Source organism: Epinephelus fuscoguttatus, linkage group LG7, assembly GCF_011397635.1.
Source record: "Epinephelus fuscoguttatus linkage group LG7, E.fuscoguttatus.final_Chr_v1".
Taxonomy (NCBI): Eukaryota; Metazoa; Chordata; class Actinopteri; order Perciformes; family Serranidae; genus Epinephelus; species Epinephelus fuscoguttatus.
Window position 1 is genome coordinate 41,044,410 of NC_064758.1, and position 23,201 is coordinate 41,067,610.

Sequence of the window (23,201 nt, forward strand, 5' to 3'; positions counted from 1 at the left end):
TCTCGTTTGTCCCGACCAACAGTCCAAAAGTCAAAGATACTCACTTTACATAAAACCAGAGAAAAATGCAGCTTATTCTCTCATTTTAGAGGCTGAAGATACAAAATGTTTGTCATTTTGTAATTTAATTGATTTATCCTTTATCCAGTAGTTGCAGATTATTTTCCTCTCATCTGACTAATTGATTAATGAAGTAATTCTATCAGCTCTGCACATGATATTCAGTGGTCAGGCCTGAGGACTCATGGTCTTGGTACATTTTCTGCCGTGTCATGCAGTGTGTGTGTCGCACACAGAGCTGCTGTATAGATTCAGCAGTCTTTACTTTGTATTCACATCCAGCAGAGCGTCAGCCTGAATCCATGTGAGGCTCATTCATCCAGAGGCTGGCACGCAAGCCGAGACACGTGGAGCGCCTCAACTCTGCTTCTTTCTCATCCTGTTCTTTTTCTCTTCCGGTCTCCTCTTTGTTTTTTCTCTTTTCTTTCTCGTATTACCCCTCTTTTCTCTTCTTTCCTCCTCTCTCCTGTTATTCTCTTCCTCCTCCTCCTCTTCTCTTTTCTCCTCTTGTTCTCCTGTGTTCTGTTCTTCTCATCCTTTCTCTTCTTCTATGCTCATCTGTCCTCCCTCTTACATTTTATCTCCTCTCCTTCATTAGTTCTCACTCTGACGTGTGCCATGCGATACCTTGCACTGCCTGCCTCCCTCCCTCCTCATCACCCTTTCACTCCCCTCTTCACTCCCTCCTTCTCTCATGTAACATCCATGCAACCAGTGCTGTTACACAATCAGTCGTTGTCCTGCGTTTATTTTTGCCACCACAGCACCACCTATTGGTGGAAAGTTGAAATGGGGAGTGATGTAATTGCGTTGTGCTTGCACTAGTTGTCACTACGTTTGTCTCCCTTTAAACTGTGCATGTGCATCAGGCTGAAGAGAAATATATTTTCTTTATTGATTAATCTGCAGAATATAATAACTTATCAGTGCTTTGGTCAATAAAATGACAGTTACAGTGTCTTTAAGATGATGTCTTTATAAGTCTTGTTTTGTCATAAAATGTCATGAAATTGTAAAAGGTAAAATACTCACTTTACAGTCACATTTAAGAAGCTGCATCCAGCAAATATTTTGAGTCTTTTTTTTAAGCAACAATGCCAAACAACTAATTGATGTAAAAATAGTTGCCAAGTCATTTTTATTGATCTTCTAGTTGATTAATCATTGTCAGGATTCAACACTACATCACTTCTTCTGTCTTATTCACTGTTTGGTTCTCTCTTCTTTCTCTTCAGGTCCAATCAGCAGTATCCTTGTGAACAAATTTGGCAGTCGACCAATCATCTTAGTTGGTGGCTGTCTGGCAGGGTCGGGACTCGTCGCGGCCTCCTTCTGCAACACTGTGGAGCAGCTGTACTTCTTCATAGGAGTTGTTGGAGGTCAGTACTTTAATTACTTCAAACGTAAATGTACCCTTTGAAGAGTAGAGTGTAACTGGCTCTGTAGTTGTTCAAATGACCTTGCTAAAAGCTCTGATGTTTGTGCCACATGTAACTATAAATTAGTTTTGTTTATCTTTTTAAACTGAAACAGGTCACACACGTCTTTTCACCTGTTTTCCTTCATCAGGCTGATGTCTTTTAGCTTTTTAGTCTATTGATCAGTAATGTAGCTTCTCATTTCTTATATATTCAATCGATAATTTCCATTAAATGTGATGCCACTGGATAGTAGGGCTGCCACTAACGATTATTTTCATTGTCGACTAATCTGTCGATTATTTCTTCAGTTAGTCGACTAATCGTTTCATCGAAAAATGTGTTAAAATGTTGAAAAATGTCGGCCTGTCTCGCCCAAACCCCAAAATTACATCATCTAATGTCTTGTTTCATACTTGTTCACTGTCACGGGAGAGTGTGTAAAGCTGCCAATATCTGAACGTAAGAAGCTGCAGTAAGAGTATTTTGGGGTACTTTTATAGTACTTTTCTATGAAAAATGACTCAAACCGATTAGTCGACTACTAAAATAGTCACAGATTATTTTAATAGTCGATTAGTCATCGATTAGTCGACTAATCGTGGCAGCCCTACTGGATAGATTTATTTACAGCACAGTGATTTTTATGTTTTGCCAGTTTGCTGTAGCCTCTTCAAGTTGTTCCCCACATGTCCATTTCCGCAAGTTAAAAATAAACGGCAGCCTTTGTGGTAAAATATATCGCACCACTCATTTGTATCCTCGTATCTGTATGTGGGTGTTCTAGAAAAGAAACAAACAAAACAAAAAACAGTTTTGTTTGACATTATTTCATCATCTCCTCCTTATTTAACCTTCCATCTCTGTTTCCCTTCTCACCCTTTCTCTCTCTCCAGGTTTGGGACTGGCTTTCAACTTGAATCCAGCCCTCACTATGATCGGTAAATACTTCTACAAGCGCCGCCCCATCGCCAACGGCATAGCGATGGCAGGAAGCCCTGTGTTTCTGTCCACCCTGGCTCCTCTCAACTCCTGGCTGTACGATCAGTTTGGGTGGAGAGGCAGCTTCCTCATCCTGGGAGGACTTCTGCTCAACTGCTGCGTGGCCGGCTCCCTCATGCGCCCCATCGGACCCAAACCCCAGCCGCCCAAAGCCGACGCTGAGGCTGGCGACAGCAAAGCAGTGGATTCAGTACAGCAACAGCCTAAGAAGACGGTCCTGCAGACCATCAACTCTTTCATCGACCTGACGCTGTTCAAACACCGCGGTTTCCTGCTCTACTTGATGGGCAACGTCATCATGTTTTTTGGCCTCTTTGCTCCACTCGTCTTCCTCTCTAATTATGCCAAGAGTAAGGACATCAGCAAAGAAAAGGCGGCTTTCCTGCTGTCCGTGCTGGCGTTCGTGGATATGTTTGCCCGGCCCTCCATGGGCATGCTGGCCAACACTAAGTGGGTCCGGCCCAGGGTGCAGTACTTCTTCGCCGCTGCAGTCCTCTACAACGGAGTGTGTCATGTGCTAGCGCCACTGTCGGTCAACTACACTGGATTTGTGGTGTATGCCATCTTCTTTGGTTTCGCTTTTGGCTGGCTGAGTTCAGTGCTGTTTGAAACACTGATGGACCTGGTAGGAGCTCAGAGGTTCTCCTCAGCCGTGGGTCTGGTCACTATAGTGGAGTGTGGGCCGGTGCTGCTGGGCCCGCCGCTTACAGGTAAGACATCCAACACGCACTTATTTAGACGAAATAAACTCCTCTTTTCACACTTACACACCCACAATACAGTCTAACTAATTGATGTTCTGAGTCGTTGGTTCAGGAACAGTTCCATACTAACCTTGCGTGACAGTCCATTAAATGCCAGACACACCCACTGTATATGTAAATATTTTCTGTTTTGCTGCATTGAGCGGATTTTGATGTGTTTAGCTATCGATGTTACCAGGACTGTAACTGTTCTGAAGCGTAGCAGTCGCGGTGGCAACAGTCTCCTAACCTGTTGCCACCGCGACAGCTGCAGGTACAGCCTGTTGAGCCCCCTTTTTTTTCAGCTTAATTTTTATTCGTTTATACAAAAAGAAAAAAGCAGACAAAAACCACTAACAGACAAAATCAACAACAATTGGCCGAGACATCATAGGCAAAGGCTACACTGCAGTGCCACTGACAACGGGTCCTCCATGTCCATGATCGTCTCTCAAGATCACAAAGGTCTCCCATGATCCCCAACCTTGACCCCTGGAAATCGAGAGCTCCTCTAGGGAGGGAGAAATCTTCCAGTCATTCATGAGCCACTATCTGTCCCGTATGTCCCAACGCCAAGGGGGACAAAACAAAATTCACCAAACAAATCAGATCACTTCAAAGTCAAATAAGATTTCCATTTTTCCAATATTGTTCACATTTTTAGTGGCATGTCTCAGGGAAATAGTCAGTTGTTCCATAACATAAATTTCCTTAACTACTTCTGTCCATTCAGAGGCTGCTGGAGACTCTTTACTCAGCCATTCCCTGGTTATTGCTTTTTTAGAACCTGCTGAGTCCCCTGCCATTTTTTTATTTATTAAATGGTTAAAATCTTAAGTCATTGTAGAGCTGTGCCAGCGCACTGATTTGCTCAGCCCCTCCTTGCCCCACTCTCTCTCTCTCTCTCTCTCTCTCTCTCTCTCTCTCACTCACACACACACACACACACACACACACACACATTGAGATGAACTGTGTGTGTTCCCATGGAAACCGTGATCCAGTGACTAAGGATGGGTGAAATTGGATTTTTTTTTGCCAATATTTAACAACTTAATTGGACAATAACCGATACCAATATTGATATGTTCACTTTTTCCCCACCTGATTTTAGTGATGATCAAGTCTCTTCTGTAGTGGAATTAACATTATATTATTCATGCACACTCTTTAAGTGGAACACACACCTCCGCCATATGCTGCGTGTCAAAACGCCCGCCTCCATTATATTCTATGAACCAACCCACACTGGTGCCGGCCACCGCGCCACTTCAGCCCACTGCTCTATTTCCAGCGCGGCCAGCGCTCATGGCGGCGCTGCGAGAAAAACCTTTTATGTATGTCCCGGCCGCCGTAGTATCAACTCCGGTTGTTTCAAATTTTTAATAAGACGACTTTGATAAGAAACTCACCCGTGAAATTCAAGTTGTTGTTGCCTCAAAGTTTTTCCTCTTCTTCCGTTATTAGCAGTTGGCAACTGTTGACAACTAGTGTAGGTACAGCCACCCAGCGGGCTGGGGTGGGAAATACACGTTGACGGTGCTGCTGCGCGCCGCTGCCAGTGTGTGTTGGGGGGCGGCACTTGACGGCCACAGCGGCGGTGTGTGTTGCACTTTAGCGTGATGGCCCACCAGCAGATGGAGACATGACATACAATACTTTTCAATGTATGTAATATTTATTAATTGTGCAAAATAAGAAAAAGCATGTTGGCCCATTCTGATAATTCATTTTAAAGCCAATATCAGCCAACACCGATGAAATTATTTTGCCTCCCTACCAGTGACTGCACCGTGTTTTAATTAGCAAATCACCTAATGCACTGGTTCTCAAAATATAGCTCCCTCTAGTGGTACATAGAGGAATGTCTGAATTTTTTTTAAATAAAATTTTAAATAATATTGGACGCTGTCAAAAAACTACATTTCGAATTAAAATACTGAAACTTTTAGGATCCCTGAATTATGATTTAAAATAAGTTTTGCCTGCCCTGTAATAATTCTGTGTCAATATCAGCCTGCTGCAGGGGTGTGAAGTGGTTGAATGAACATTAAATGTCAAATCTGAGTCATCTCTCTCTTTTGTCCACCTCCAGGTAGTTTCTATAACGTATACCACCACTACGACTACACCTACATCTCCTCTGGCATCATCCTCATAGTTTCAAGTTTGATCCTCTTCATCGGAATGAGCATCAACTACCGCCTGTTGGCGCGAGAAAAGAAAGAGGCGGAGAGAAAAGAGAAGGAGGAGCCCAAGGAGGAGCGCACCGCCATGTTGGCACCTCCATCTCCGTCCAAATCAGAAGGCGAGGTGGAGGAGAACAACGTACCGGCTGCTGTCACGCTGGATGAAGTCGCCAAGATGGACGAGGACACAGTGTAGAAAATGTTAAAAAAAAAAAAAAAAAAAAAAAGGACTCGAGAGGGACGCACACATTTCACAGAAACACACACAAGAGTTGCAGCAGCCACACGCCGTCTTTAGATAAAACCCTTGTACACAACTACCCTGAAGCCATAGCAACTAAATTATCATGAAAACTGAAACGTGCTGCTGTGACGTGAAGCTTGGGCGCCCGCGAAGCCCGTCAAGCAGCTTTTCACCGAGTTGAGACCTCTGATTTTTGGTATTTGACGTGCCTTTGATGAATTCAAGTCCTCCAGGAGCGCACAAACATCACCTATATATTGTATAAACACCAGGTAGACGCACAACAGACAGAATGACTGTACGACAAGAATCCAGTAGCTAATGAGGACTTTACTCTCAGGGTCTTGAGCTGCCGTAAAGTTTCAGAACCTCAGACACACAAACACATTCACACTTGACTCTGCTTTGGTCAAACTGAGGCTCAGAGTACATACAGTGTATTTTTTGTTACAGTAATCATAAAAGTACTGTACATTTTCCTTCACATCATGCATACCTGCACTTAGAGCTCTGATTCTCCGCCTGAGCCCGTTTGGGCCCGACCCCACACGCCAGTTTCGAGCCGGGCTGGGCTGATGCGGTTCAGGTTGTCGACATTTTTTTTTTTTTTTTTTTTTTTTTTAAATGAAACTGGCAGTTCTTGTGTGTAAGCAGGGGTTTTATTCACTGAACCAGAGAGAAAGGGGGGGAACTGCGACTGAGAAAGGGACAGATCATTAAATTATGAAAGAGAAGAAGAAGTGGTTAGGGGAAACACGTCAGCCCTCAGCTTGTAATACAAGTTTTAATACTAAAAAAATGTATTATATCAAATATATTTTTTTACAGTAAAAATTCTGGTTTTGTAATCAGGCTCAGGCCTAAACTGTTGCGATGGGTCAGGCTCAGGTCGCGCTAGAAGAGCAGCCGCGGGTTCATGTCGGGTTGGACCTGGTGTTTTTTGGGGTCCGATCAGAGCTCTACTTGCATCACTTCACTCCTCAAGGGCTGGACATGAAGTAAAAGGACACATTCATATTACTGTAGATACAGTAAATCTATTTGTTCAGGTTGTGACATTTCCAGGTTTTATGTAGATATATGCACAAAAAAAATTGAGAACAATTTGGGAAAAAGAAATCTGGAAGTTTCACCACCACAGGGAGAAGTGTGTATGTCGGCAGTAGAACATTTTAGTCCTTAGTCGAGGACATGAGGCACAATAATCAGTTAAATACAAAGATATAGGAAAGAAAGGAAAACTAATGTAGGAATCTTTTCAGAGGTCTAGAGGGTCACAATGCTCTTGCAGTGTAGGAGGCACTGTTAACCATGTGCTTGTACATAAATATGTGTGTACTTTGTGTGTGTAATTTTGTGTCATACACCCTCCAACCAGTGCAGCTCATTATGCATCGTTGTATTGATAAAGACACATTTGAACAAAACGGCTCACACAATTACGCCCCACAGATTTAACATGCTGTGTGATCAGCACTCAAAGTATTAAATGACACCACATGCTGTTTTTTTAAAGGAAGGGGGGCGGGGGGATAAGAGGCTGTGATTGGACCAGATTGATGGGTTCACTGGGCGCGTATGTGGAGGTTTGACCTGCCCGGCTGTGGTGCCAGAATACGAGAAGAAATTCACTCTGGAATCTCACACAGTCCTGATTTTTCATCATCGTAGATTATAGTTATATTTAGTACCCGATAGTGTTGTTTTTTAAATTGTGAATAACAGATTGTAGTTTACTGTTGTATCAACAAGCCTTTGTGATTTTAAAAAAAGGATCTATTTTAGCTCACTGTTGAAAGACAATCTGACAGCAAGTACTCTTTTTAATGGATTTTCATGAATTTGGATGAGAGGGAAAGTTTGTGTGAGAGAGAAATGTGTGTTTGTCCGCAGTAAGTGTAGACAGGTTTCATCATTTAAGTTGTTTTGAGATTCAGCTGCTGCAGTTTCAAACACGTCTCACAGTTTGTCGCTGAGCTGTACAGAATGTGTCATATCAGATTCACAACGTTTGATTTATTTTTTAAATCGATCACAGATACTCAGTGATTAATTATGTGTTGACTGTTGACTGAGTTTACTGCCAACATTTGTCAGAGAAGTTTTTGTGTCCAGATCAAAGGGAACAGAAGACAGCCTGAATAAGCTTTCCTTATTTTCTCTTCTGGGAAAATAAATGGAGGTTTTAAACGATGCGCTATCTGGTTTAAATGTTTAACTTTGTTTTATTATAAGTATTGTGTAGTGGAAAATGTTTGAGGCATGTTTTTGCAACAAGGAAATTCAGTAATGGTTTTTAAGGAAGGTTCACAATGTAACCCTTTTTTTTTTTTATTTTTTACTGCAAACCTTTTCATTTAAATATTTAGACTGTAACAAGATCTCAAAGTGGTAATAATGTCTCGCCATAGTTTTCTTTTATTTTTTAACTACAGTGGAAACAGCTTATAGTAATCAATAATCTTGGGACGGAATCATTCCTATAGTAATCACTAAGAACGCTGACAGTGTTTTTGCCGTCTTGACAATTTTTGTCGTCTTTTCTTACATGACCACATTTGGGGAAAAAATGTAAAACCTTTTTTTTTACTTACCTCCTGTGACATTTAGCCCTGCTGTAACCTTTGGCCGTACAAAATAATAGACATAGTCACTGTGACATCACCCACTGGTTTGTGGACTCCGTTTTGAAGCCTCGAGTTTTATTTTGGCCGTCGCCATCTTGGTTTTTTGAAGCCAGAAGTGACCATATTTGGACAAGAGGCTTTATCTGACTCATAGATTGTGGCCACGCCTTGCAGACAGCCTGTCACTCAGGCAGCCCCGCCCTTACATATGCATAAATTTAAACCTTAATGAAATGTAAGTGGGTGAGTTATTAAAAAATTCACCCCCCTTACAGTTGTCATTAACGAGGAAATTACTTATGGATTATGTACCAGGCTGTTTGTTTCTGTAATAAAGTTGGGCATTTTAACACAGGAGTCTGTGGGGACTGACTCTGTTTTGGTAGTCTTGCCACCAGACAATCAGAGTATGAAGGACTTACAGCAACTTTGTTTAAAACTTTTAACGCAGTCGGACTATGTTTATGAGCACAAGAGTTCAGCGAGCCACTGAAGGACCGCCCTGCGGATTTACTATTGGTTCTGCAACGTAGGGAGTTTTTTTTAAACTCTGAAATTCGCCCATCTAAACACAAAATCAGGAAGAAAGACATCAGTCTTTAGTTAAGCAAAGCGTCTAAAGACTGACTTGTGAATCTACTGTTTTGGAGCCAGCCTCAAGTGGTCATTCAGTAAACTGCACTTTTTGGCACTTCTGCATTGGCTTCACTTTGCAGCCCTGGAGGTCGCCACTTGGCGATAAACCCATCTGCTTCCAGCTCGCTACCTGAGCTGGTGCTGCACGCACATTGAAATCATGACAGGAAAAATAAATTATCTCTCAATGAAAAACAAAGTGTCCTCAAAGCTCGTGACAAACTGCCAAAATAGAGCAAATGAGATGCACAAGTGAATCGAAGTGTTCCTCTACCTTGTGTAGTCGAATGCACACAGGGACAGCACCCCTGGTAAAGGCCGCCCTTGTCAAGTGGAGCAATAGTGCTCAGTCACAAAATGAATCCGCAGCACTGTACAGTCCCTCCAGGATCTCGCGGCAAAAAAAACTTGAATTTGCAGCCAATTTTGTCAAAAATTGCGATTAAAAATTGCGGCAAATTACAAAAATTGCAGCTAATGACAAAATGAGAAAAGAGTTGCAAAAAATCCTGAGTGAATATTGTAGCTCTCAAACCAGACAATGTGACTATAAAACAACATGTAAGCTACATCTTCTGTTAACATAACATTTTAATAAATTCAGCACATATTGTCTGCGTTTACACAGTGCAAATTCTTATGTCAATACAGAGTGTTTCTCCATACTACAATGCCATTAGCGCATTTGATGACGCGTCTGATGACGTTTCAAATTACGTTGCTTGCGTGTCGACTTCCGGTCAGCTGGAAAAACGCGGAATAATCGTGGGACTTTTGAAAAATTGCAAGCCCCCACAAATATTGCAGACAGACGTTGAATTTGCATTAATTATTGCGATCGCGATGTTTTGGAGGGACTGACTGTATTTCTAAAACACTTGAAAATTGTAGGAAATAGCGAAGCTGTCTGTTTCATTATTTTACACATGTAATAAATATACAAATATCAATTAGATGTAAATGTGCGTGAGAAATAAAAAGAGAAAGGAAAGAAATCAGTAATATTAATCTGCTTGTAGTTATATATGTGAACTGTCAGAAGTGATCATTGTAAGCATTTTCCACTGTACCGTGAAAGATGGTGATATTCTATAATTTTCTTGTGTCAGCAAATCCCACTAAAAGACCCAAATCAGTAATTAATTTATCTGACTGACATGTACTGGATGTGTCTCAAAAGCCTGATATGTTTTATGACACATAGACTAGTCCCCAACAACGACACTGTTTCCTCCTGTTTGATTAAAAACTTCAGTGCCCAGCTATTTGACAAAATTACAGTGTGTGTTTAGGCTTCGTTTTTTTTTAATGAAGGTATATATTTATTTTTGAAAAAAAATTATAGTGGAGTTGGGCTGAGAGCCACAGAGAGGGAAATAAAACATATTATTGGTTTTGGTCCTTTTGTGGGATTTGCAGACGATAATAGAAATACAGAATATGACCATTTTCATCCTTTTATATTCTGAGGAAAATAGGACATGTTTAGATGAAAGCTGTAACTGTCATATTTCTGTAATGGAGCACTACTTTTTTTAAATTCCCTGGTGTGCGGTCATGCAGTCCAAGATTTCTCTCTTAACAAAAAAAAAGGTCTCACATTTTCTATTTATGTGGGAATGTAACTGAACGTGTTGAGTGTTTACACTGTATGCTTCCTGTTTTGTTTGAAACATTTGGGGTAATTTTACTGACCAAATTTAAGGATTAGTTTTCAAACCAGTTAATTTCAAAGTCTATGTTTTGTGTAAAAGTAAATTTGATTTTGACAGATGTCTGTTGGTACAAATGGGAGACTCATTTCTCTCTTGTTCTGCCTGAGGTCCATGTCGGTGGAGAGGTTTATATTTGAGGGAAGGAGTAGAGATATTAGCTGCAGACAGGCCTAAAACCTTCAGTTATTTTGCCTTTGATACAGTTATTTGGAAAGGAAAGGTGACACTTTGGAAGACTGCAACTAAACCATTTCATTGAAACGTGAATGTTCGTGTTTTCCAATGCAGGGGTTTTTAAAAACGATACCGTATATCCACAGCACATTTTTGTGTTTCAAAAAAAAAAAAGAACAAATCATTGCATACGTTTCTGAAACTGTGCTTGTTTTAGTCGTGGCAGATGTTTTATGTGTATGTATGAAGTGTTTTTATGACTGTTGAGAGAATGAATAAACTTTTTTTCAAACAAAGCTCATTGTATGTGTTCTGTTGACAAGTGAGAGGGGAAATTGATTTTTAAATCAGCAGTCAAGTGAAAAAAAAATCACCCATACACATTGTTTATAATAATTACACTTTGTAAAATTTATTACAGCAGTTTGTAACTACTATTTGTACTCAACATGAATAGTTTGAAATTGTGGGAAATATGCATAACCTTATATACAGTACAGGCCAAAAGTTTGGACACACCTTGTCATTCAATGTGTTTTCTTTATTTTCATGACTATTTACATTGTAGATTCTCACTGAAGGCATCAAAACTATGAATGAACACATGTGGAGTTATGTACTTAACAAAAAAAGGTGAAATAACTGAAAACATGTTTTATATTCTAGTTTCTTCAAAATAGCCACCCTTTGCTCTGATTACTGCTTTGCACACTCTTGGCATTCTCTCCATGAGCTTCAAGAGGTAGTCACCTGAAATGGTTTTCCAACAGTCTTGAAGGAGTTCCCAGAGGTGTTTAGCACTTGTTGGCCCCTTTGCCTTCACTCTGCGGTCCAGCTCACCCCAAACCATCTCCACTGGGTTCAGGTCCGGTGACTGTGGAGGCCAGGTCATCTGCCGCAGCACTCCATCACTCTCCTTCTTGGTCAAATAGCCCTTACACAGCCTGGAGGTGTGTTTGGGGTCATTGTCCTGTTGAAAAATAAATGATCGTCCAACTAAACGCAAAGCGGATGGGATGGCATGTCGCTGCAGGATGCTGTGGTAGCCATGCCAAGCCATCACCTTTTCTGCGTCTCACAAAGACACGGCGGTTGGAACCAAAGATCTCAAATTTGGACTCATCAGACCAAAGCACAGATTTCCACTGGTCTAATGTCCATTCCTTGTGTTTCTTGGCCCAAACAAATCTCTTCTGCTTGTTGCCTCTCCTTAGCAGTGGTTTCCTAGCAGCTATTTGACCATGAAGGCCTGATTCGCGCAGTCTCCTCTTAACAGTTGTTCTAGAGATGGGTCTGCTGCTAGAACTCTGTGTGGCATTCATCTGGTCTCTGATCTGAGCTGCTGTTAACTTGCCATTTCTGAGGCTGGTGACTCGGATGAACTTATCCTCAGAAGCAGAGGTGACTCTTGGTCTTCCTTTCCTGAGTCGGTCCTCATGTGTGCGAGTTTTTTTGTATCGCTTGATGGTTTTTGCGACTCCACTTGGGGACACATTTAAAGATTTTGCAATTTTCCGGACTGACTGACCTTCATTTCTTAAAGTAATGATGGCCACTCGTTTTTCTTTAGTTAGCTGATTGGTTCTTGCCATAATATGAATTTTAACAGTTGTCCAATAGGGCTGTCGGCTGTGTATTAACCTGTCTTCTGCACAACACAACTGATGGTCCCAACCCCATTGATAAAGCAAGAAATTCCACTAATTAACCCTGATAAGGCACACCTGTGAAGTGGAAACCATTTCAGGTGACTACCTCTTGAAGCTCATGGAGAGAATGCCAAGAGTGTGCAAAGCAGTAATCAGAGCAAAGGGTGGCTATTTTGAAGAAACTAGAATATAAAACATGTTTTCAGTTATTTCACCTTTTTTTGTTAAGTACATAACTCCACATGTGTTCATTCATAGTTTTGATGCCTTCAGTGAGAATCTACAATGTAAATAGTCACGAAAATAAAGAAAACGCATTGAATGAGAAGGTGTGTCCAAACTTTTGGCCTGTACTGTATAATATAATATCCTTGTTGAGGGGTCATTATGATGAATATGGTGTACCTAATGTTACTGTGCTGGCACAGCTACCCTGGCACTATCCAAATGAAGCAAAATATGTTTAGTACCTCTACAGCACACTGCTTGAGAATGTATATCATGTTTGTCTGTTTATTATTCATTAAAAAAGTTTGAAAATTGTCTCATGTGTGGGTATTGGATTATTACTTGGCCAAAAGCAGTGACATCCTAGAGGAAAACTGTTTTGTTTCTTACAGATTACACAGACAAGATCCACCTACCAGCACATCATTATATTGGGGGTGGGGGGTGGGGGGGCAGTTCACCTCCTGGGCACTGCTGAGGTGCCCTTGAGCAAGGCACCGAACCCCACAACCACTCGGGTGCCTGACCAAAGGGCAGCCCCCTCACTCTGACATCTCTCCCCCTTGTGCATGTATAGGTCCTGTTTGTGCATGTGTGTGTCTTTCGGACCCGTGTGTAATTGACAAGCAAGAGTGAAAACATTGAATTTCCCCTCAGGGGGATTAATAAAGTAAATAAACTCAAACTTAACTTAATCAACCCAAAAACAAAGTGTATGTGGCCTTATGTACCTGACTGTATCTTGGATAGGAGCAGTAACTGCCTAGCTTCTGCTATTGCCCTGACAATGGCTCCAGGCCAGGACATAACCTGGTTAAAATCCCCTTGTAAAAAGCTAATTATACTATGTAAATTTTGTTTTTTCCTCAGATTAATATACCTGAGATATAACCTGTTAATTAGTGAGCTTGGTAGATGGTTCTTTAAGTATTAATATAATTTTCAATACTGTAAAAAATTGTCTTTTCATAAATCTAGGCTGTCTATGCAATAAAAAAGATGCTACATGACCAGTGAAAACAGGGAACAAGGTCTGTGCCATTTGCCTAAGCTCAAGAGGTAGAAAACCTACAACTACCAGAATGCATTGCGTCCCAGGAATGGCGCGCTAGCTCGGCCATCTTGTAAAAGGAAACAATATGGCGGTGTTCAGTTAAATGGTAAGCTAAAAATTGTTTTCGGCAAGAGTAGGCAACGTAATGACAGACTCTTGGTTTATATTTCATCAGCACTGCTTGGTTTTAACGGTTTGACCTGAATTTGGTCAAAGTTAAAACCAAGGTTCGCCATTTTACTTCGCTTTGTGTGCCCGACTATTTCCTGGTTGCCTAGTAACGCATGTAAACCAAGAACTAGTCAGGTACACAACCTTCCAAATCGTCAGAATTTCGTTTCTACTCTTCGTTTTTGTACCGATAAAGTTGTATGTTAGATATAATTATTAGTTTGTTAATCAGAGGTGCTGGTTGGCGGATTTTATTAGACAGAGCCAGACTTGTTAGCTGTTTCGCCCTGTTTCCGGTCTTAAGCTAATACGGCTCAACTGTCTCCTGGCTAGGTTCATTTCTCCATAAAAAGTTATAACTTTTAAATTCATGCACAGATATGAGAGCGGTATTGATCTTCTAATTCAACTCAATGCAAGATAGCGGGTAAGTGATCTCCCAAAATGTCAAACTATTCATTTAACAACCATGTGAAAAAGTAGGCATTAACGTTGTAGCATACGACAGAGAGTGACGTTACAAGACACATAACATGCTTTGCTGTTGACTGTGTTGATTGTGTGTATAGTTCAATAGTTGGAGGTGTGTGTGGTGGTGGAGTCGCTCGGTAACGAGCCCCGGCGCTGTGAGTGTGAGCGGCAGAGCAGCAGCAGACGGAGCTCCGGAGAGACGCTGCTGGAGAAGGCGGAGTAGATCCAGGGGTTGGTGCAGGAGTTCAGACTGGCCAGCAGCATCAGCAGGGTGAACACTGCACCTATACACACACACACACACACACACACACACACACACACACACACACACACACGAAGAGATTTGTACATGACTGAGGTAATGGCAAAGGCAGGCATGTAAATAAATGGTGATCTGATCAAATACAGCGGTAGCGGAAGCATTCTGACCGTTTACTTCAGTAAAAGTTTCAAAACCACACTTAGAAATGACTCCATCACAAGTAAAGGTTATCCATGGAAAATTAACTTGAAAGTACAAAAGTATTATCAGTAAAATGTACTTTATTAAAGTACTCAAAATAGAGAAATGGTTTATGCACAAGTCAGTATTTGAAATGATATAGATTGAGACTTTCATTTTACTTATTAAAGATATTTTTTCTGCAAATACAGATAATGTAGTTTTGACTTAGTAACTCTTACATTTATACAAGTCTGTGGCTTGTAGTTTTTTTTCTGTTTTAATCTACCACGAAGTTTGTTTTTATCCAATATATTAAACTGTACTGTAGATCTGTAAGTAGGCAGGTAGGTAGAGAGAAAACTATTTTTTGATATAAGCAAAGTTTATATGTTGTTTTTAAATCACGATTAATACATTAATTGACCGTTATTGTCACCAGTGATTGATTAAGGAATGTGATTACAATTTGTAACACTAATCTGGAAGGATATATTGATTCAGTGATCCAATATTATTGATGCAAAGTGAACACATTGATACATATCGTCATCTATAAGATACACTTTTATTTTGAAATTCCTTTGGCACAAGTGCGTCAGTATTTCCATCCAAGCACACTTCTTTAATAAACTTTTAAACAGCGCTAGCAAGCTAGCACCAGGCAGATAAGAAGCCAAGAAAAAGAAAATGAGGATATTTGATGATTTCATCTCAAATCAATCACAGGCACCTGAATTGAAATGAATTGAAATTGTACAATGTCAGACTTTGTGATCAGCAAATATATTGCTGTCCAAAGTATTAATATAATACAGTGTCGCGATGAAACTTGTGATTTAAAGCTCCAGTAGAGTGTAAACTACCGTTCTGAGGTGGGTCGGGGTCCCAGGCGGCCCACAGCTGGACACTGAAGAACGGAGCCCAGCAGAGCGAGTAGACGAGCACAATGACCAGTGTCATCCTCACTGTCTTTGACATGGCTGCTGATACCTCTCCACCTCGGGCCGGGGGGGCTTTGGGCGGGGGGCAGCAAACAGCAGAGGGAGCTACAGGGTCAGGCAGCATGTCAGGCGGCAGCTCAGCTAACAGGAAACCCACAGGATGAGGATCCATGAACAGGAAGGGGGAAAATAGATTATAGACCTGAGAACAGAATAAGTATCTAAAGTGACAGCGTTCTGTCTGCCTGTGTGTGGATCTCACCTGGGTGAACAGCAGTGTAGGTGTGAATATCACAATGTGACATGCTGCTCGACCTGAGCGGACCCATGGGCAGGTGCTGATAGATGGATCCAGGGTCATAGATGGTGTCACTCCCAGGGTTGTTGAACATGAGTGGTGAAACATACAGGGAGAGACTGGACCTCCCTCTGCCTCCTCCTCCTCCTCCTCCTCCTTTATGGCTGTCCCGTCTGGATGAAGCGAGGGAGGAGGGGGACAGGCGGCGCTCTGACTTCAGGTACAGATTGTTGTGGATCTCCATGAAAATTCGCACCTGAGGGAAAGTGAGACGTCCAGTGATGTAAACCTTCACATGACACATCAGCTGTTTTCAGAATCATTGTGTCTCCACTGTGAAAAATAAATTCTATGCTGGTCTGGTCTGTCCCCCTCTACCTGGCAGACAGTGATGACGAGGGCAGGGAGGATGAAGACAGCCAGGGTCATCCAGGTCACATATGCTTTGAGGCCCCAGGACTCAGCGAAGGTGCCCCAACATTCGTAGACACCTGGAGCTACTTCTGAACGGGAGAAGATGAAAACCTGGAGGAGCAAAGAGGTGTGTGGGCTGCCATTTGTAAATGTCTGTCTTACTACTGTCTGTTTGCGAACACACTTGGAGGTGACTAAATGTGTTTATTTCTTAATCTATGTTTTTCTCAGGGGTTTTTAGGAATTGTAGTCGTAAGTAAAATATGTGTATTTTTGTTGATGTGTTAAATAGGGCTTTGCGATGTATCGATATGCCTACTCCTTCTCTGGAATAGGCCCAAAAGCCGGGCTGCCCGCCCTCAGCCGTACGTAATGGTCGAGTGTGATGTCAGCTGTTCTGTCAGAGAACCACATTGCTGTCTGTAAAACTGCACCTCTTCTCTGCCGTATTTTCAATGGACAGGTCTAATGGGTGGTGGAGCGGGCACAGATATTGATTTATAAACTGATTGAAGGGTGTTTCTGGAGCTTGTGCATGTGCGCCCAGCTCCACAATGACTGAGATATAAGTGCACGTGAGGCTTTATAAATACATAAGCTCCTTGAGTGTAACATCTTGGCGTATAGGGACCTTCAAATAACTTAATCAGTTAGTCAGCGGGTCAGTGAGCAGGCAAACAGTGGTCCTGAGCGGAGTCTCCGTAACCATGGCAACGATGACGCTGAGTGAACGACCGGTCACTACATTCTCCTCTTGATTTAATTTTTCTATGTCTCGTGAAAACTCTTTTGGTTTAATATTTCTTATGTCATTCCCAGCATGTGAAAACATAGTTTATGCAGTAGCGTATTGTGGACAAACTGCGTCCCGTATTGAATCCGTAAGGGATGGTACATTTTATATTTCAATAGGTGACGATCCCGTATTATACGGGACAGGTGGCAACCCTATCGTCTACGTGCCTCGGTGTGGCGCTGGCGTCAGTCACAGTACTTATCCTCAGTTTTATTATCCTTACTTTTATCCAGACCTCCACAGAAAAAGAGTCCACTGCATTTCAGAGTTTGTGACTTTGATGGATGCTGCTGCGCTACTCGGTCAATCAATCAACTTCAGCAATGAAAAGCTTTTTGACTCTGTTACCACCACGCTACTGAGAATGTTGTCAAATTCATAACGTTGCTACTTGTAGTGATGCTGCTGTCCAACACTGATTATTTTTGACAGCGTGAGGAATAGCGGCGTAGCATGAGCGCGACTTTTCTTATTTTCTCTTTTACATATTACTATTGTCCTTAAATAAAGCTTAAGTAATTTAATGAAAACACACAGTATTTCTTATACAATTATTCGATTAATTGCCAGAATAATCGATAGAATACTCGATTACTAAAAGAATCAATATTTGCAGTCTTAATATATGTTTTTTAAATTATTGTCATTCAACTTCAAGGCATGACAGTCTGAATGATGATCTTAAACAACAGTCAGACCCTCATAATATAAAGCCTTCAGACAGACTCATGTCTTGTCTCCCTACCTGTGCTGTCCTGCCTGTGTAAACCCTACCTCTGTCCCCCTACCTGTGGCAGGCTGAGCAGCAGTGACAGCCCCCAGGCCAGCAGTATGAAGCTGTTCCAGCGTTGGGTGGCTCCGCTGCGGTGTGCCTGCAGGGGGCAGCAGATGGCGTAGTGTCGGTCCACTGTCATGGCAACGATCATGTAGGAGGAGGCGAACATCCCGAGGACCTGCAGGTATTTCACCAGGCGACACAGGAAGTCTGGGCCAGGAAAGCTGCCTTTAGCGTCCCACACCAGCTGGGGCAACACCTCAGAGAGGGAGAGGAGGAGGAGGACGATGAGTGAGACACAGGAGGGGGTTCACCCAGTGTGTGTGTGTGTGTGTGTGTGTGTGTATGTGTGCACATGTGGTCTTGTTGAGGTCCCAGTATTGGGGACACACTCACAGTCATTCAAACTCTGGTCCCCACAAAGTTAAATGTAACATTGAACTGTTACCTGGAACAGTGCCACCACCAGGTCAGCCAGACAGAGGTTGAGCATGAACTGGTGCAGCGGGTTGTGATGTCGTCTCCGCCTTAGCAACACCACCAGCACCAGCCCGTTGCCAAGCAGCGCCATCACCAAGATGACTGCCAGCACCACGACCTCGGCTACCGCCAGAAGGGCATCACGCTCCCGGTCTGTGACATTCGTACCAGCTGGGGTCACAGAGACCACTGACCAGCCGATGGATGGGTTTGAGTCTGTTACCATGGAGACTGACATGTTGGCTGGGAGAGGAGGAGAAATAAATGTCAGAGAGAGACAAAACTTAATTATTATCCTGGAGAAAATTTGATTGCAGGCACTAAACACAGTGAGCAGCAACGGTCTATCGTCAAAGACATGAAAACAATATAAAATCTATTCATGAAGAATTAAATAAAAATGTATAAAATGTACAAATGCATATGTAAGAAGGACACAAATTTCTACCAACTTTCTACCAAATATCAAGGCAATCCAATAGAGACATGTCACTAATATTATATCATATTTGCTTCTACTGTCATTTTGGCATAAAAAATATATATGGGAGAAAGAACACACCCCTGTTGACCCTGATACACGGAAGACATCCAGTATCCAGCCAATGAGATTTAAATTTGCATTAGAATTAAAGTGAAGTGTCTCTGAAGATCTGGCTGTTGAATGCAGAGTCAGTCAGTTTATAAGAGCGTGCACGTTTATAATTGTAATTTTAGTGTGGACATCGCTCTTATTTCCCATCGTGCTGTTTTAAAACTCCAGTCTGCTCGAGCATTACCGCGCGGAGGGAGACTGCTGTCTTGACGGCTCTGTAGCACCCATTAGTGGCGGGAGGCTGCATGACAGTTAAGCGGCCTTGTACATGAATAAAACACTAATTGCTTTAACCGACTAATATTTCTGGTGCTGACTAGCGAGGTGCTGGACATTTAATCGTTTAGACGGCTAATCGTGCGCATCCCTAGTTGACACAGCCTCGAATACACACGCACAAACAGGATCTATACATGCATTAAATGCCCATATACAGGCGCCTGGAGCAGTTGGGGGATCAGTGCCTTGCTCAGGGACATCTCAACTACCAGTCCACACTCCATATTTGGGCTAGATGGGGACCTAAACCGGCGACCCCCTGGTTCTTAACCTCAGTCCTTATAGACTGAACTACTGTCGCCCCTAATTGGTGATTTTTCACAATACAAACTGCCATTTTTCTTTGTTACAGTCAATGTTGGTGCAGAAACGCTGAGACACGGATGCTGACGAGTCACAGCAGACTGTGGGTTTTTTTTTTTTTTTTTTTTTTGGGAGGGGGGATAAAAGAGACAGGTGCTCAAACAGTGTTAATAAAGGCACTCCAGCACTGTCATTATGAGGAATATACAATTTTTGGAACATTGAAGCAGACAAACATGTTCTAGTAGAAACCCAAAATACAAATATGAACCAGAAAATAATGATAATATATCCCCTTAAAGTAAAAGTACCGATGCACCAATGTAAAAATACTTCACTACAAGTAAAAACACTTTTGTGCTGCACAAATTTACAGAAATACTGAGGACTCTTCTCTGTTTTTTTGTATTTAAAAAAAAATGGATACTTTGACCTCTTAAATCCCCAAACAGTTATTGAAATGAAACTATTGAAGAGATTTGGAGGGGAAATGTCTCTGGTGGATCTTCTGACAGCTCTCAGACATCTGAAACATGATGAGAGGCTCCAGCTGGGCTTTTCTGTGAGAGGTCACAAGCCAAAAAGTTTGTGAAACACTGGTTTCATATTGAATTTTCTGAGCTTATTATTGTTTTCATGTAAAGTCTCTGTTTTCAGTAGTCGGTAACTAAAGCTGTTACATAAATGTATTGGAATAAAAGTACAATATTTCCCTTTGAGTTGTAGTGGAGCAGAAGCGTGAATTAAATGTAAATACATCATTGTTTATTTATGTATAGCGTGATAGTTTACCCAATTAGTGAACTCCAATTAGCAATCCCCATCTTCTCTCCGTAGTCCTTGAACTTATTGCCAGAAATGATCACAGGATGTATTGTGATGTCCATGATTATGAAACGGGCATAACAGGCGTTATTCAGTTCATAATTTCTTTGTAATGACCACTGTGTATGTAGCTTCATGTTTCTGGACAGAGTTGGTACCATGTTTAATTTACCTGACCTCTGCAGGCTGGTAACATTCACACAAACACACACCGCTAAAGTTAACAGGCGTGTATGTGTCGGGTCAAGTTCCTCGAGTGCATTAATTGTGAAACAATGAGAGGTGAAACATGTTTACAGTAGTGCCTTTCACACACTTTTACAGTTCAACACACACAGAGACTCACACAGTCACAGAGGCATGCAGAGGGGCCCCTTGTGTATTTACTGAGTGCAAATGTGCAGGCTCTAAAAAGGTTACAGCCGTTTGCCCAATCTGCAGCGAGCAACATTACACACCAACTGTCAGTTAGGGACTACAAACAAAAACTGCACTTCCTACAAAAGAAGAGCAAGAAGAAATAGATTTAGGTAGTGCTCCACTACGCTTTTGAGGTACTTGTACTTTACTTAGGTATTTCGATTTAATGCAGCTTTGTACTTCTACTCCACGACAGTCTTTCTGGCTCGTGACCTCTCAGGTTAATGTAGTTCAAAGTGCTCCACAGATGACTGACAAGCTGGTAATCAGTCAGAACAAATGTAGACCATACAAACAACAGAACAGACAAATTTTGAGACCAGTGCATGCAAGACAATAAAAATTATGTAATAAAAAAACTGTAGCTGTAATGAGAGTAATAGTAGTAAAACTGTGTGAAATAAAAAGTAAACCAAAGAACTAAATTAAATAGATTAAAACGACAAAACAAGAAAAAAAAACAGACAAAAAAAAATACAATTAAATAGATTAAAAAACTATAATAATAATAATAATAATAATAATTTAGTCAAAGGCTGGACCAAAAACTAGATAAAATATATTAAAACAACAAATCAAGAATTAAAAATGGTGTCATTGAATTACAATAAAATATATTTTAAAGCTACAATAATTATAATAATGGTAATAATAATAATAATAATATATAATGAAATAGTTAAATAAAAGCTAGACTAAAAACTAGATTAAAATGACAAAACAAAGACAAATAAAATAGAGATTAATAGAATAACAGATAAAATGAAATAGTCTCTAAAGATGTCTGTAAGTTGTTAACAGTTCAACCAATTTGACATTTATCCTCAACACTTCTCAGATATTTTTTTTTTTTAAATAAAATCCAAAACAAAAGAAAAGGTTAGAGAATAGTCCAAAATATTAATATATCTTGTGACCCTTTGGAGGGGCTGGCCCTCTATGTTAGAAAAATACCTCCACCTTCCAAATGGTATTATTGTTGGGGCCACTGTCGCAAAAACAATCAGATCGCTTTTCATTTTCCGTCAGCAGAGCTCTTGTCTTTTTGTCTGGTTCAGTTTCCACAGATGCTTTGGTTGTTCCACCATCCACCATTTCTGCTGCTATAGATCATAACTGCAGAGAACTTACACTGACATTGAGAAGTGGGGATAGCTACTGATCACTACCACAGAAAATAAATGCACTATCCTCTTCCTGTTTTGGTTGCACAATAGTTGATGGACTTCTTTTGTGCTTTAAATTGAGCGTTCATTTTCCCGGGAGATTGTACCCGAGGGCATGTATACTTGTGCAGTGGTGTGTCTGTGTCGCTCTGCAGTTATGCCTCCAAAACGCTGGTTGGCAGACGGGATTTCTATGCCTCTGTTAGGTTTAATTTATTGAACTAACAAACCTAAAACCCAAGTGAAACATGGCTCACTAGTGACAATATTAAACACAAACACAAAATTCAGCTCCATAACAATGTGCAAGGCTCACAGACAAAGCAGTTGTCGTTTGCTGGACACATTTTCCCCACAAATACAACATGCTAACATTATTAGCATAAGCCTATGGCATGTAACATAGTATAAGTTAGCCTGGCAGCTGGCAGTCTTGTCTTCTACTCAACATTTAACAAAGCTAACGTTACAATATGCAGCTTTTATATTATAACTTACAACATGCTAACATTATTAGCATAAGCCTATGATATTTTACATTAAATTAGCCTAGCGACTTTTCTCTACCCATGAAGCAAGAATACATCACATGAGACTTCAGATGCTTTTCTGTGGCTCAAATGTCTTCACAAGTTTCTTATCTGTGAGATAAAAGTAAATAAAACCCTTATTTCCACCAAAAGAAATGGTTTTCAGTTTACAAAAATAAACAGGAGTTCTGCGTCGTCACAACGTGGTCACATTTCTTGGGAGATGCACATCAGGCTACGATGTAGGCTACAGCCAGCTTTATAGTTGTGCGTCGGCTCCACGCAGTAGGGCCTACACGTCGATACAGAGCTTACGCCGTGGGTACAGCATCGATTGAATGTACAAGTAGAAATCCTGTTTTATGGGGAGCCAGTCTAAACACTGAGGGGGTCATTATTCCATAGCCATTACATTGTGCAATCAACATTTACGTCACAATGATAAATTATTAATAAAAACCTGCCTGTTTCCACTTTTAAGTAAAAAAAGGTCTGAGTATTTCGTCAGGAAAAGCTGGATAAAAAAAATGTACTGTCAGTATCATCCATC

The 23,201-nt window shown here is 41.2% G+C and overlaps 2 protein-coding genes and 1 long non-coding RNA gene across 3 annotated transcripts in view; 2 read left to right on the top strand and 1 right to left on the bottom strand.

Annotated features, from left to right (window-relative positions):
* The window catches only part of LOC125891165 (monocarboxylate transporter 1-like), a 33,472-nt gene extending 22,368 nt beyond the window's left edge, over positions 1–11,104 (top strand). The window contains exons 3-5 of the mRNA XM_049580195.1: positions 1,296–1,439; positions 2,375–3,190; positions 5,319–11,104. Of these exons, the coding sequence (XP_049436152.1) occupies positions 1,296–1,439; positions 2,375–3,190; positions 5,319–5,608 (1,250 nt within the window). The 3' untranslated portion in view covers positions 5,609–11,104. The remainder of the gene's footprint in view (positions 1–1,295; positions 1,440–2,374; positions 3,191–5,318) is intronic.
* A 2,506-nt stretch (positions 11,105–13,610) lies between these two features.
* On the top strand, positions 13,611–16,582 carry LOC125891179 (uncharacterized). Its single transcript, XR_007449609.1, has 4 exons — positions 13,611–13,845; positions 14,289–14,337; positions 14,480–14,652; positions 16,454–16,582. It is a non-coding gene; the product is annotated as an uncharacterized LOC125891179 (long non-coding RNA).
* Positions 14,481–18,785, bottom strand: LOC125891166 (vasopressin V2 receptor-like). Its single transcript, XM_049580197.1, has 6 exons — positions 18,502–18,785; positions 18,067–18,312; positions 16,447–16,593; positions 16,033–16,324; positions 15,693–15,911; positions 14,481–14,665 (listed from the first exon to the last, which is right to left on the bottom strand). The coding sequence occupies exons 1-6, from the start codon at positions 18,769–18,771 to the stop codon at positions 14,481–14,483; spliced, it is 1,359 nt and encodes a 452-aa protein (XP_049436154.1). The 5' UTR covers positions 18,772–18,785.
* Between the last annotated feature and the right edge of the window lie 4,416 nt (positions 18,786–23,201).

What these genes read in the sequence shown, in the direction of transcription:
- LOC125891166 (XM_049580197.1), bottom strand. Translation starts at nt 18,771, where the DNA reads ATGTCAGTCTCCATGGTAACAGACTCAAACCCATCCATCGGCTGGTCA. An exon ending in CTACACTGCTGTTCACCCAG is followed by an intron (nt 15,912 to 16,032) that starts GTGAGATCCACA and finishes GTTTCCTGTTAG; the next exon opens with CTGAGCTGCCGCCTGACATG. An exon ending in CCCCGACCCACCTCAGAACG is followed by an intron (nt 14,666 to 15,692) that starts GTAGTTTACACT and finishes GTGTGTGTATAG; the next exon opens with GTGCAGTGTTCACCCTGCTG.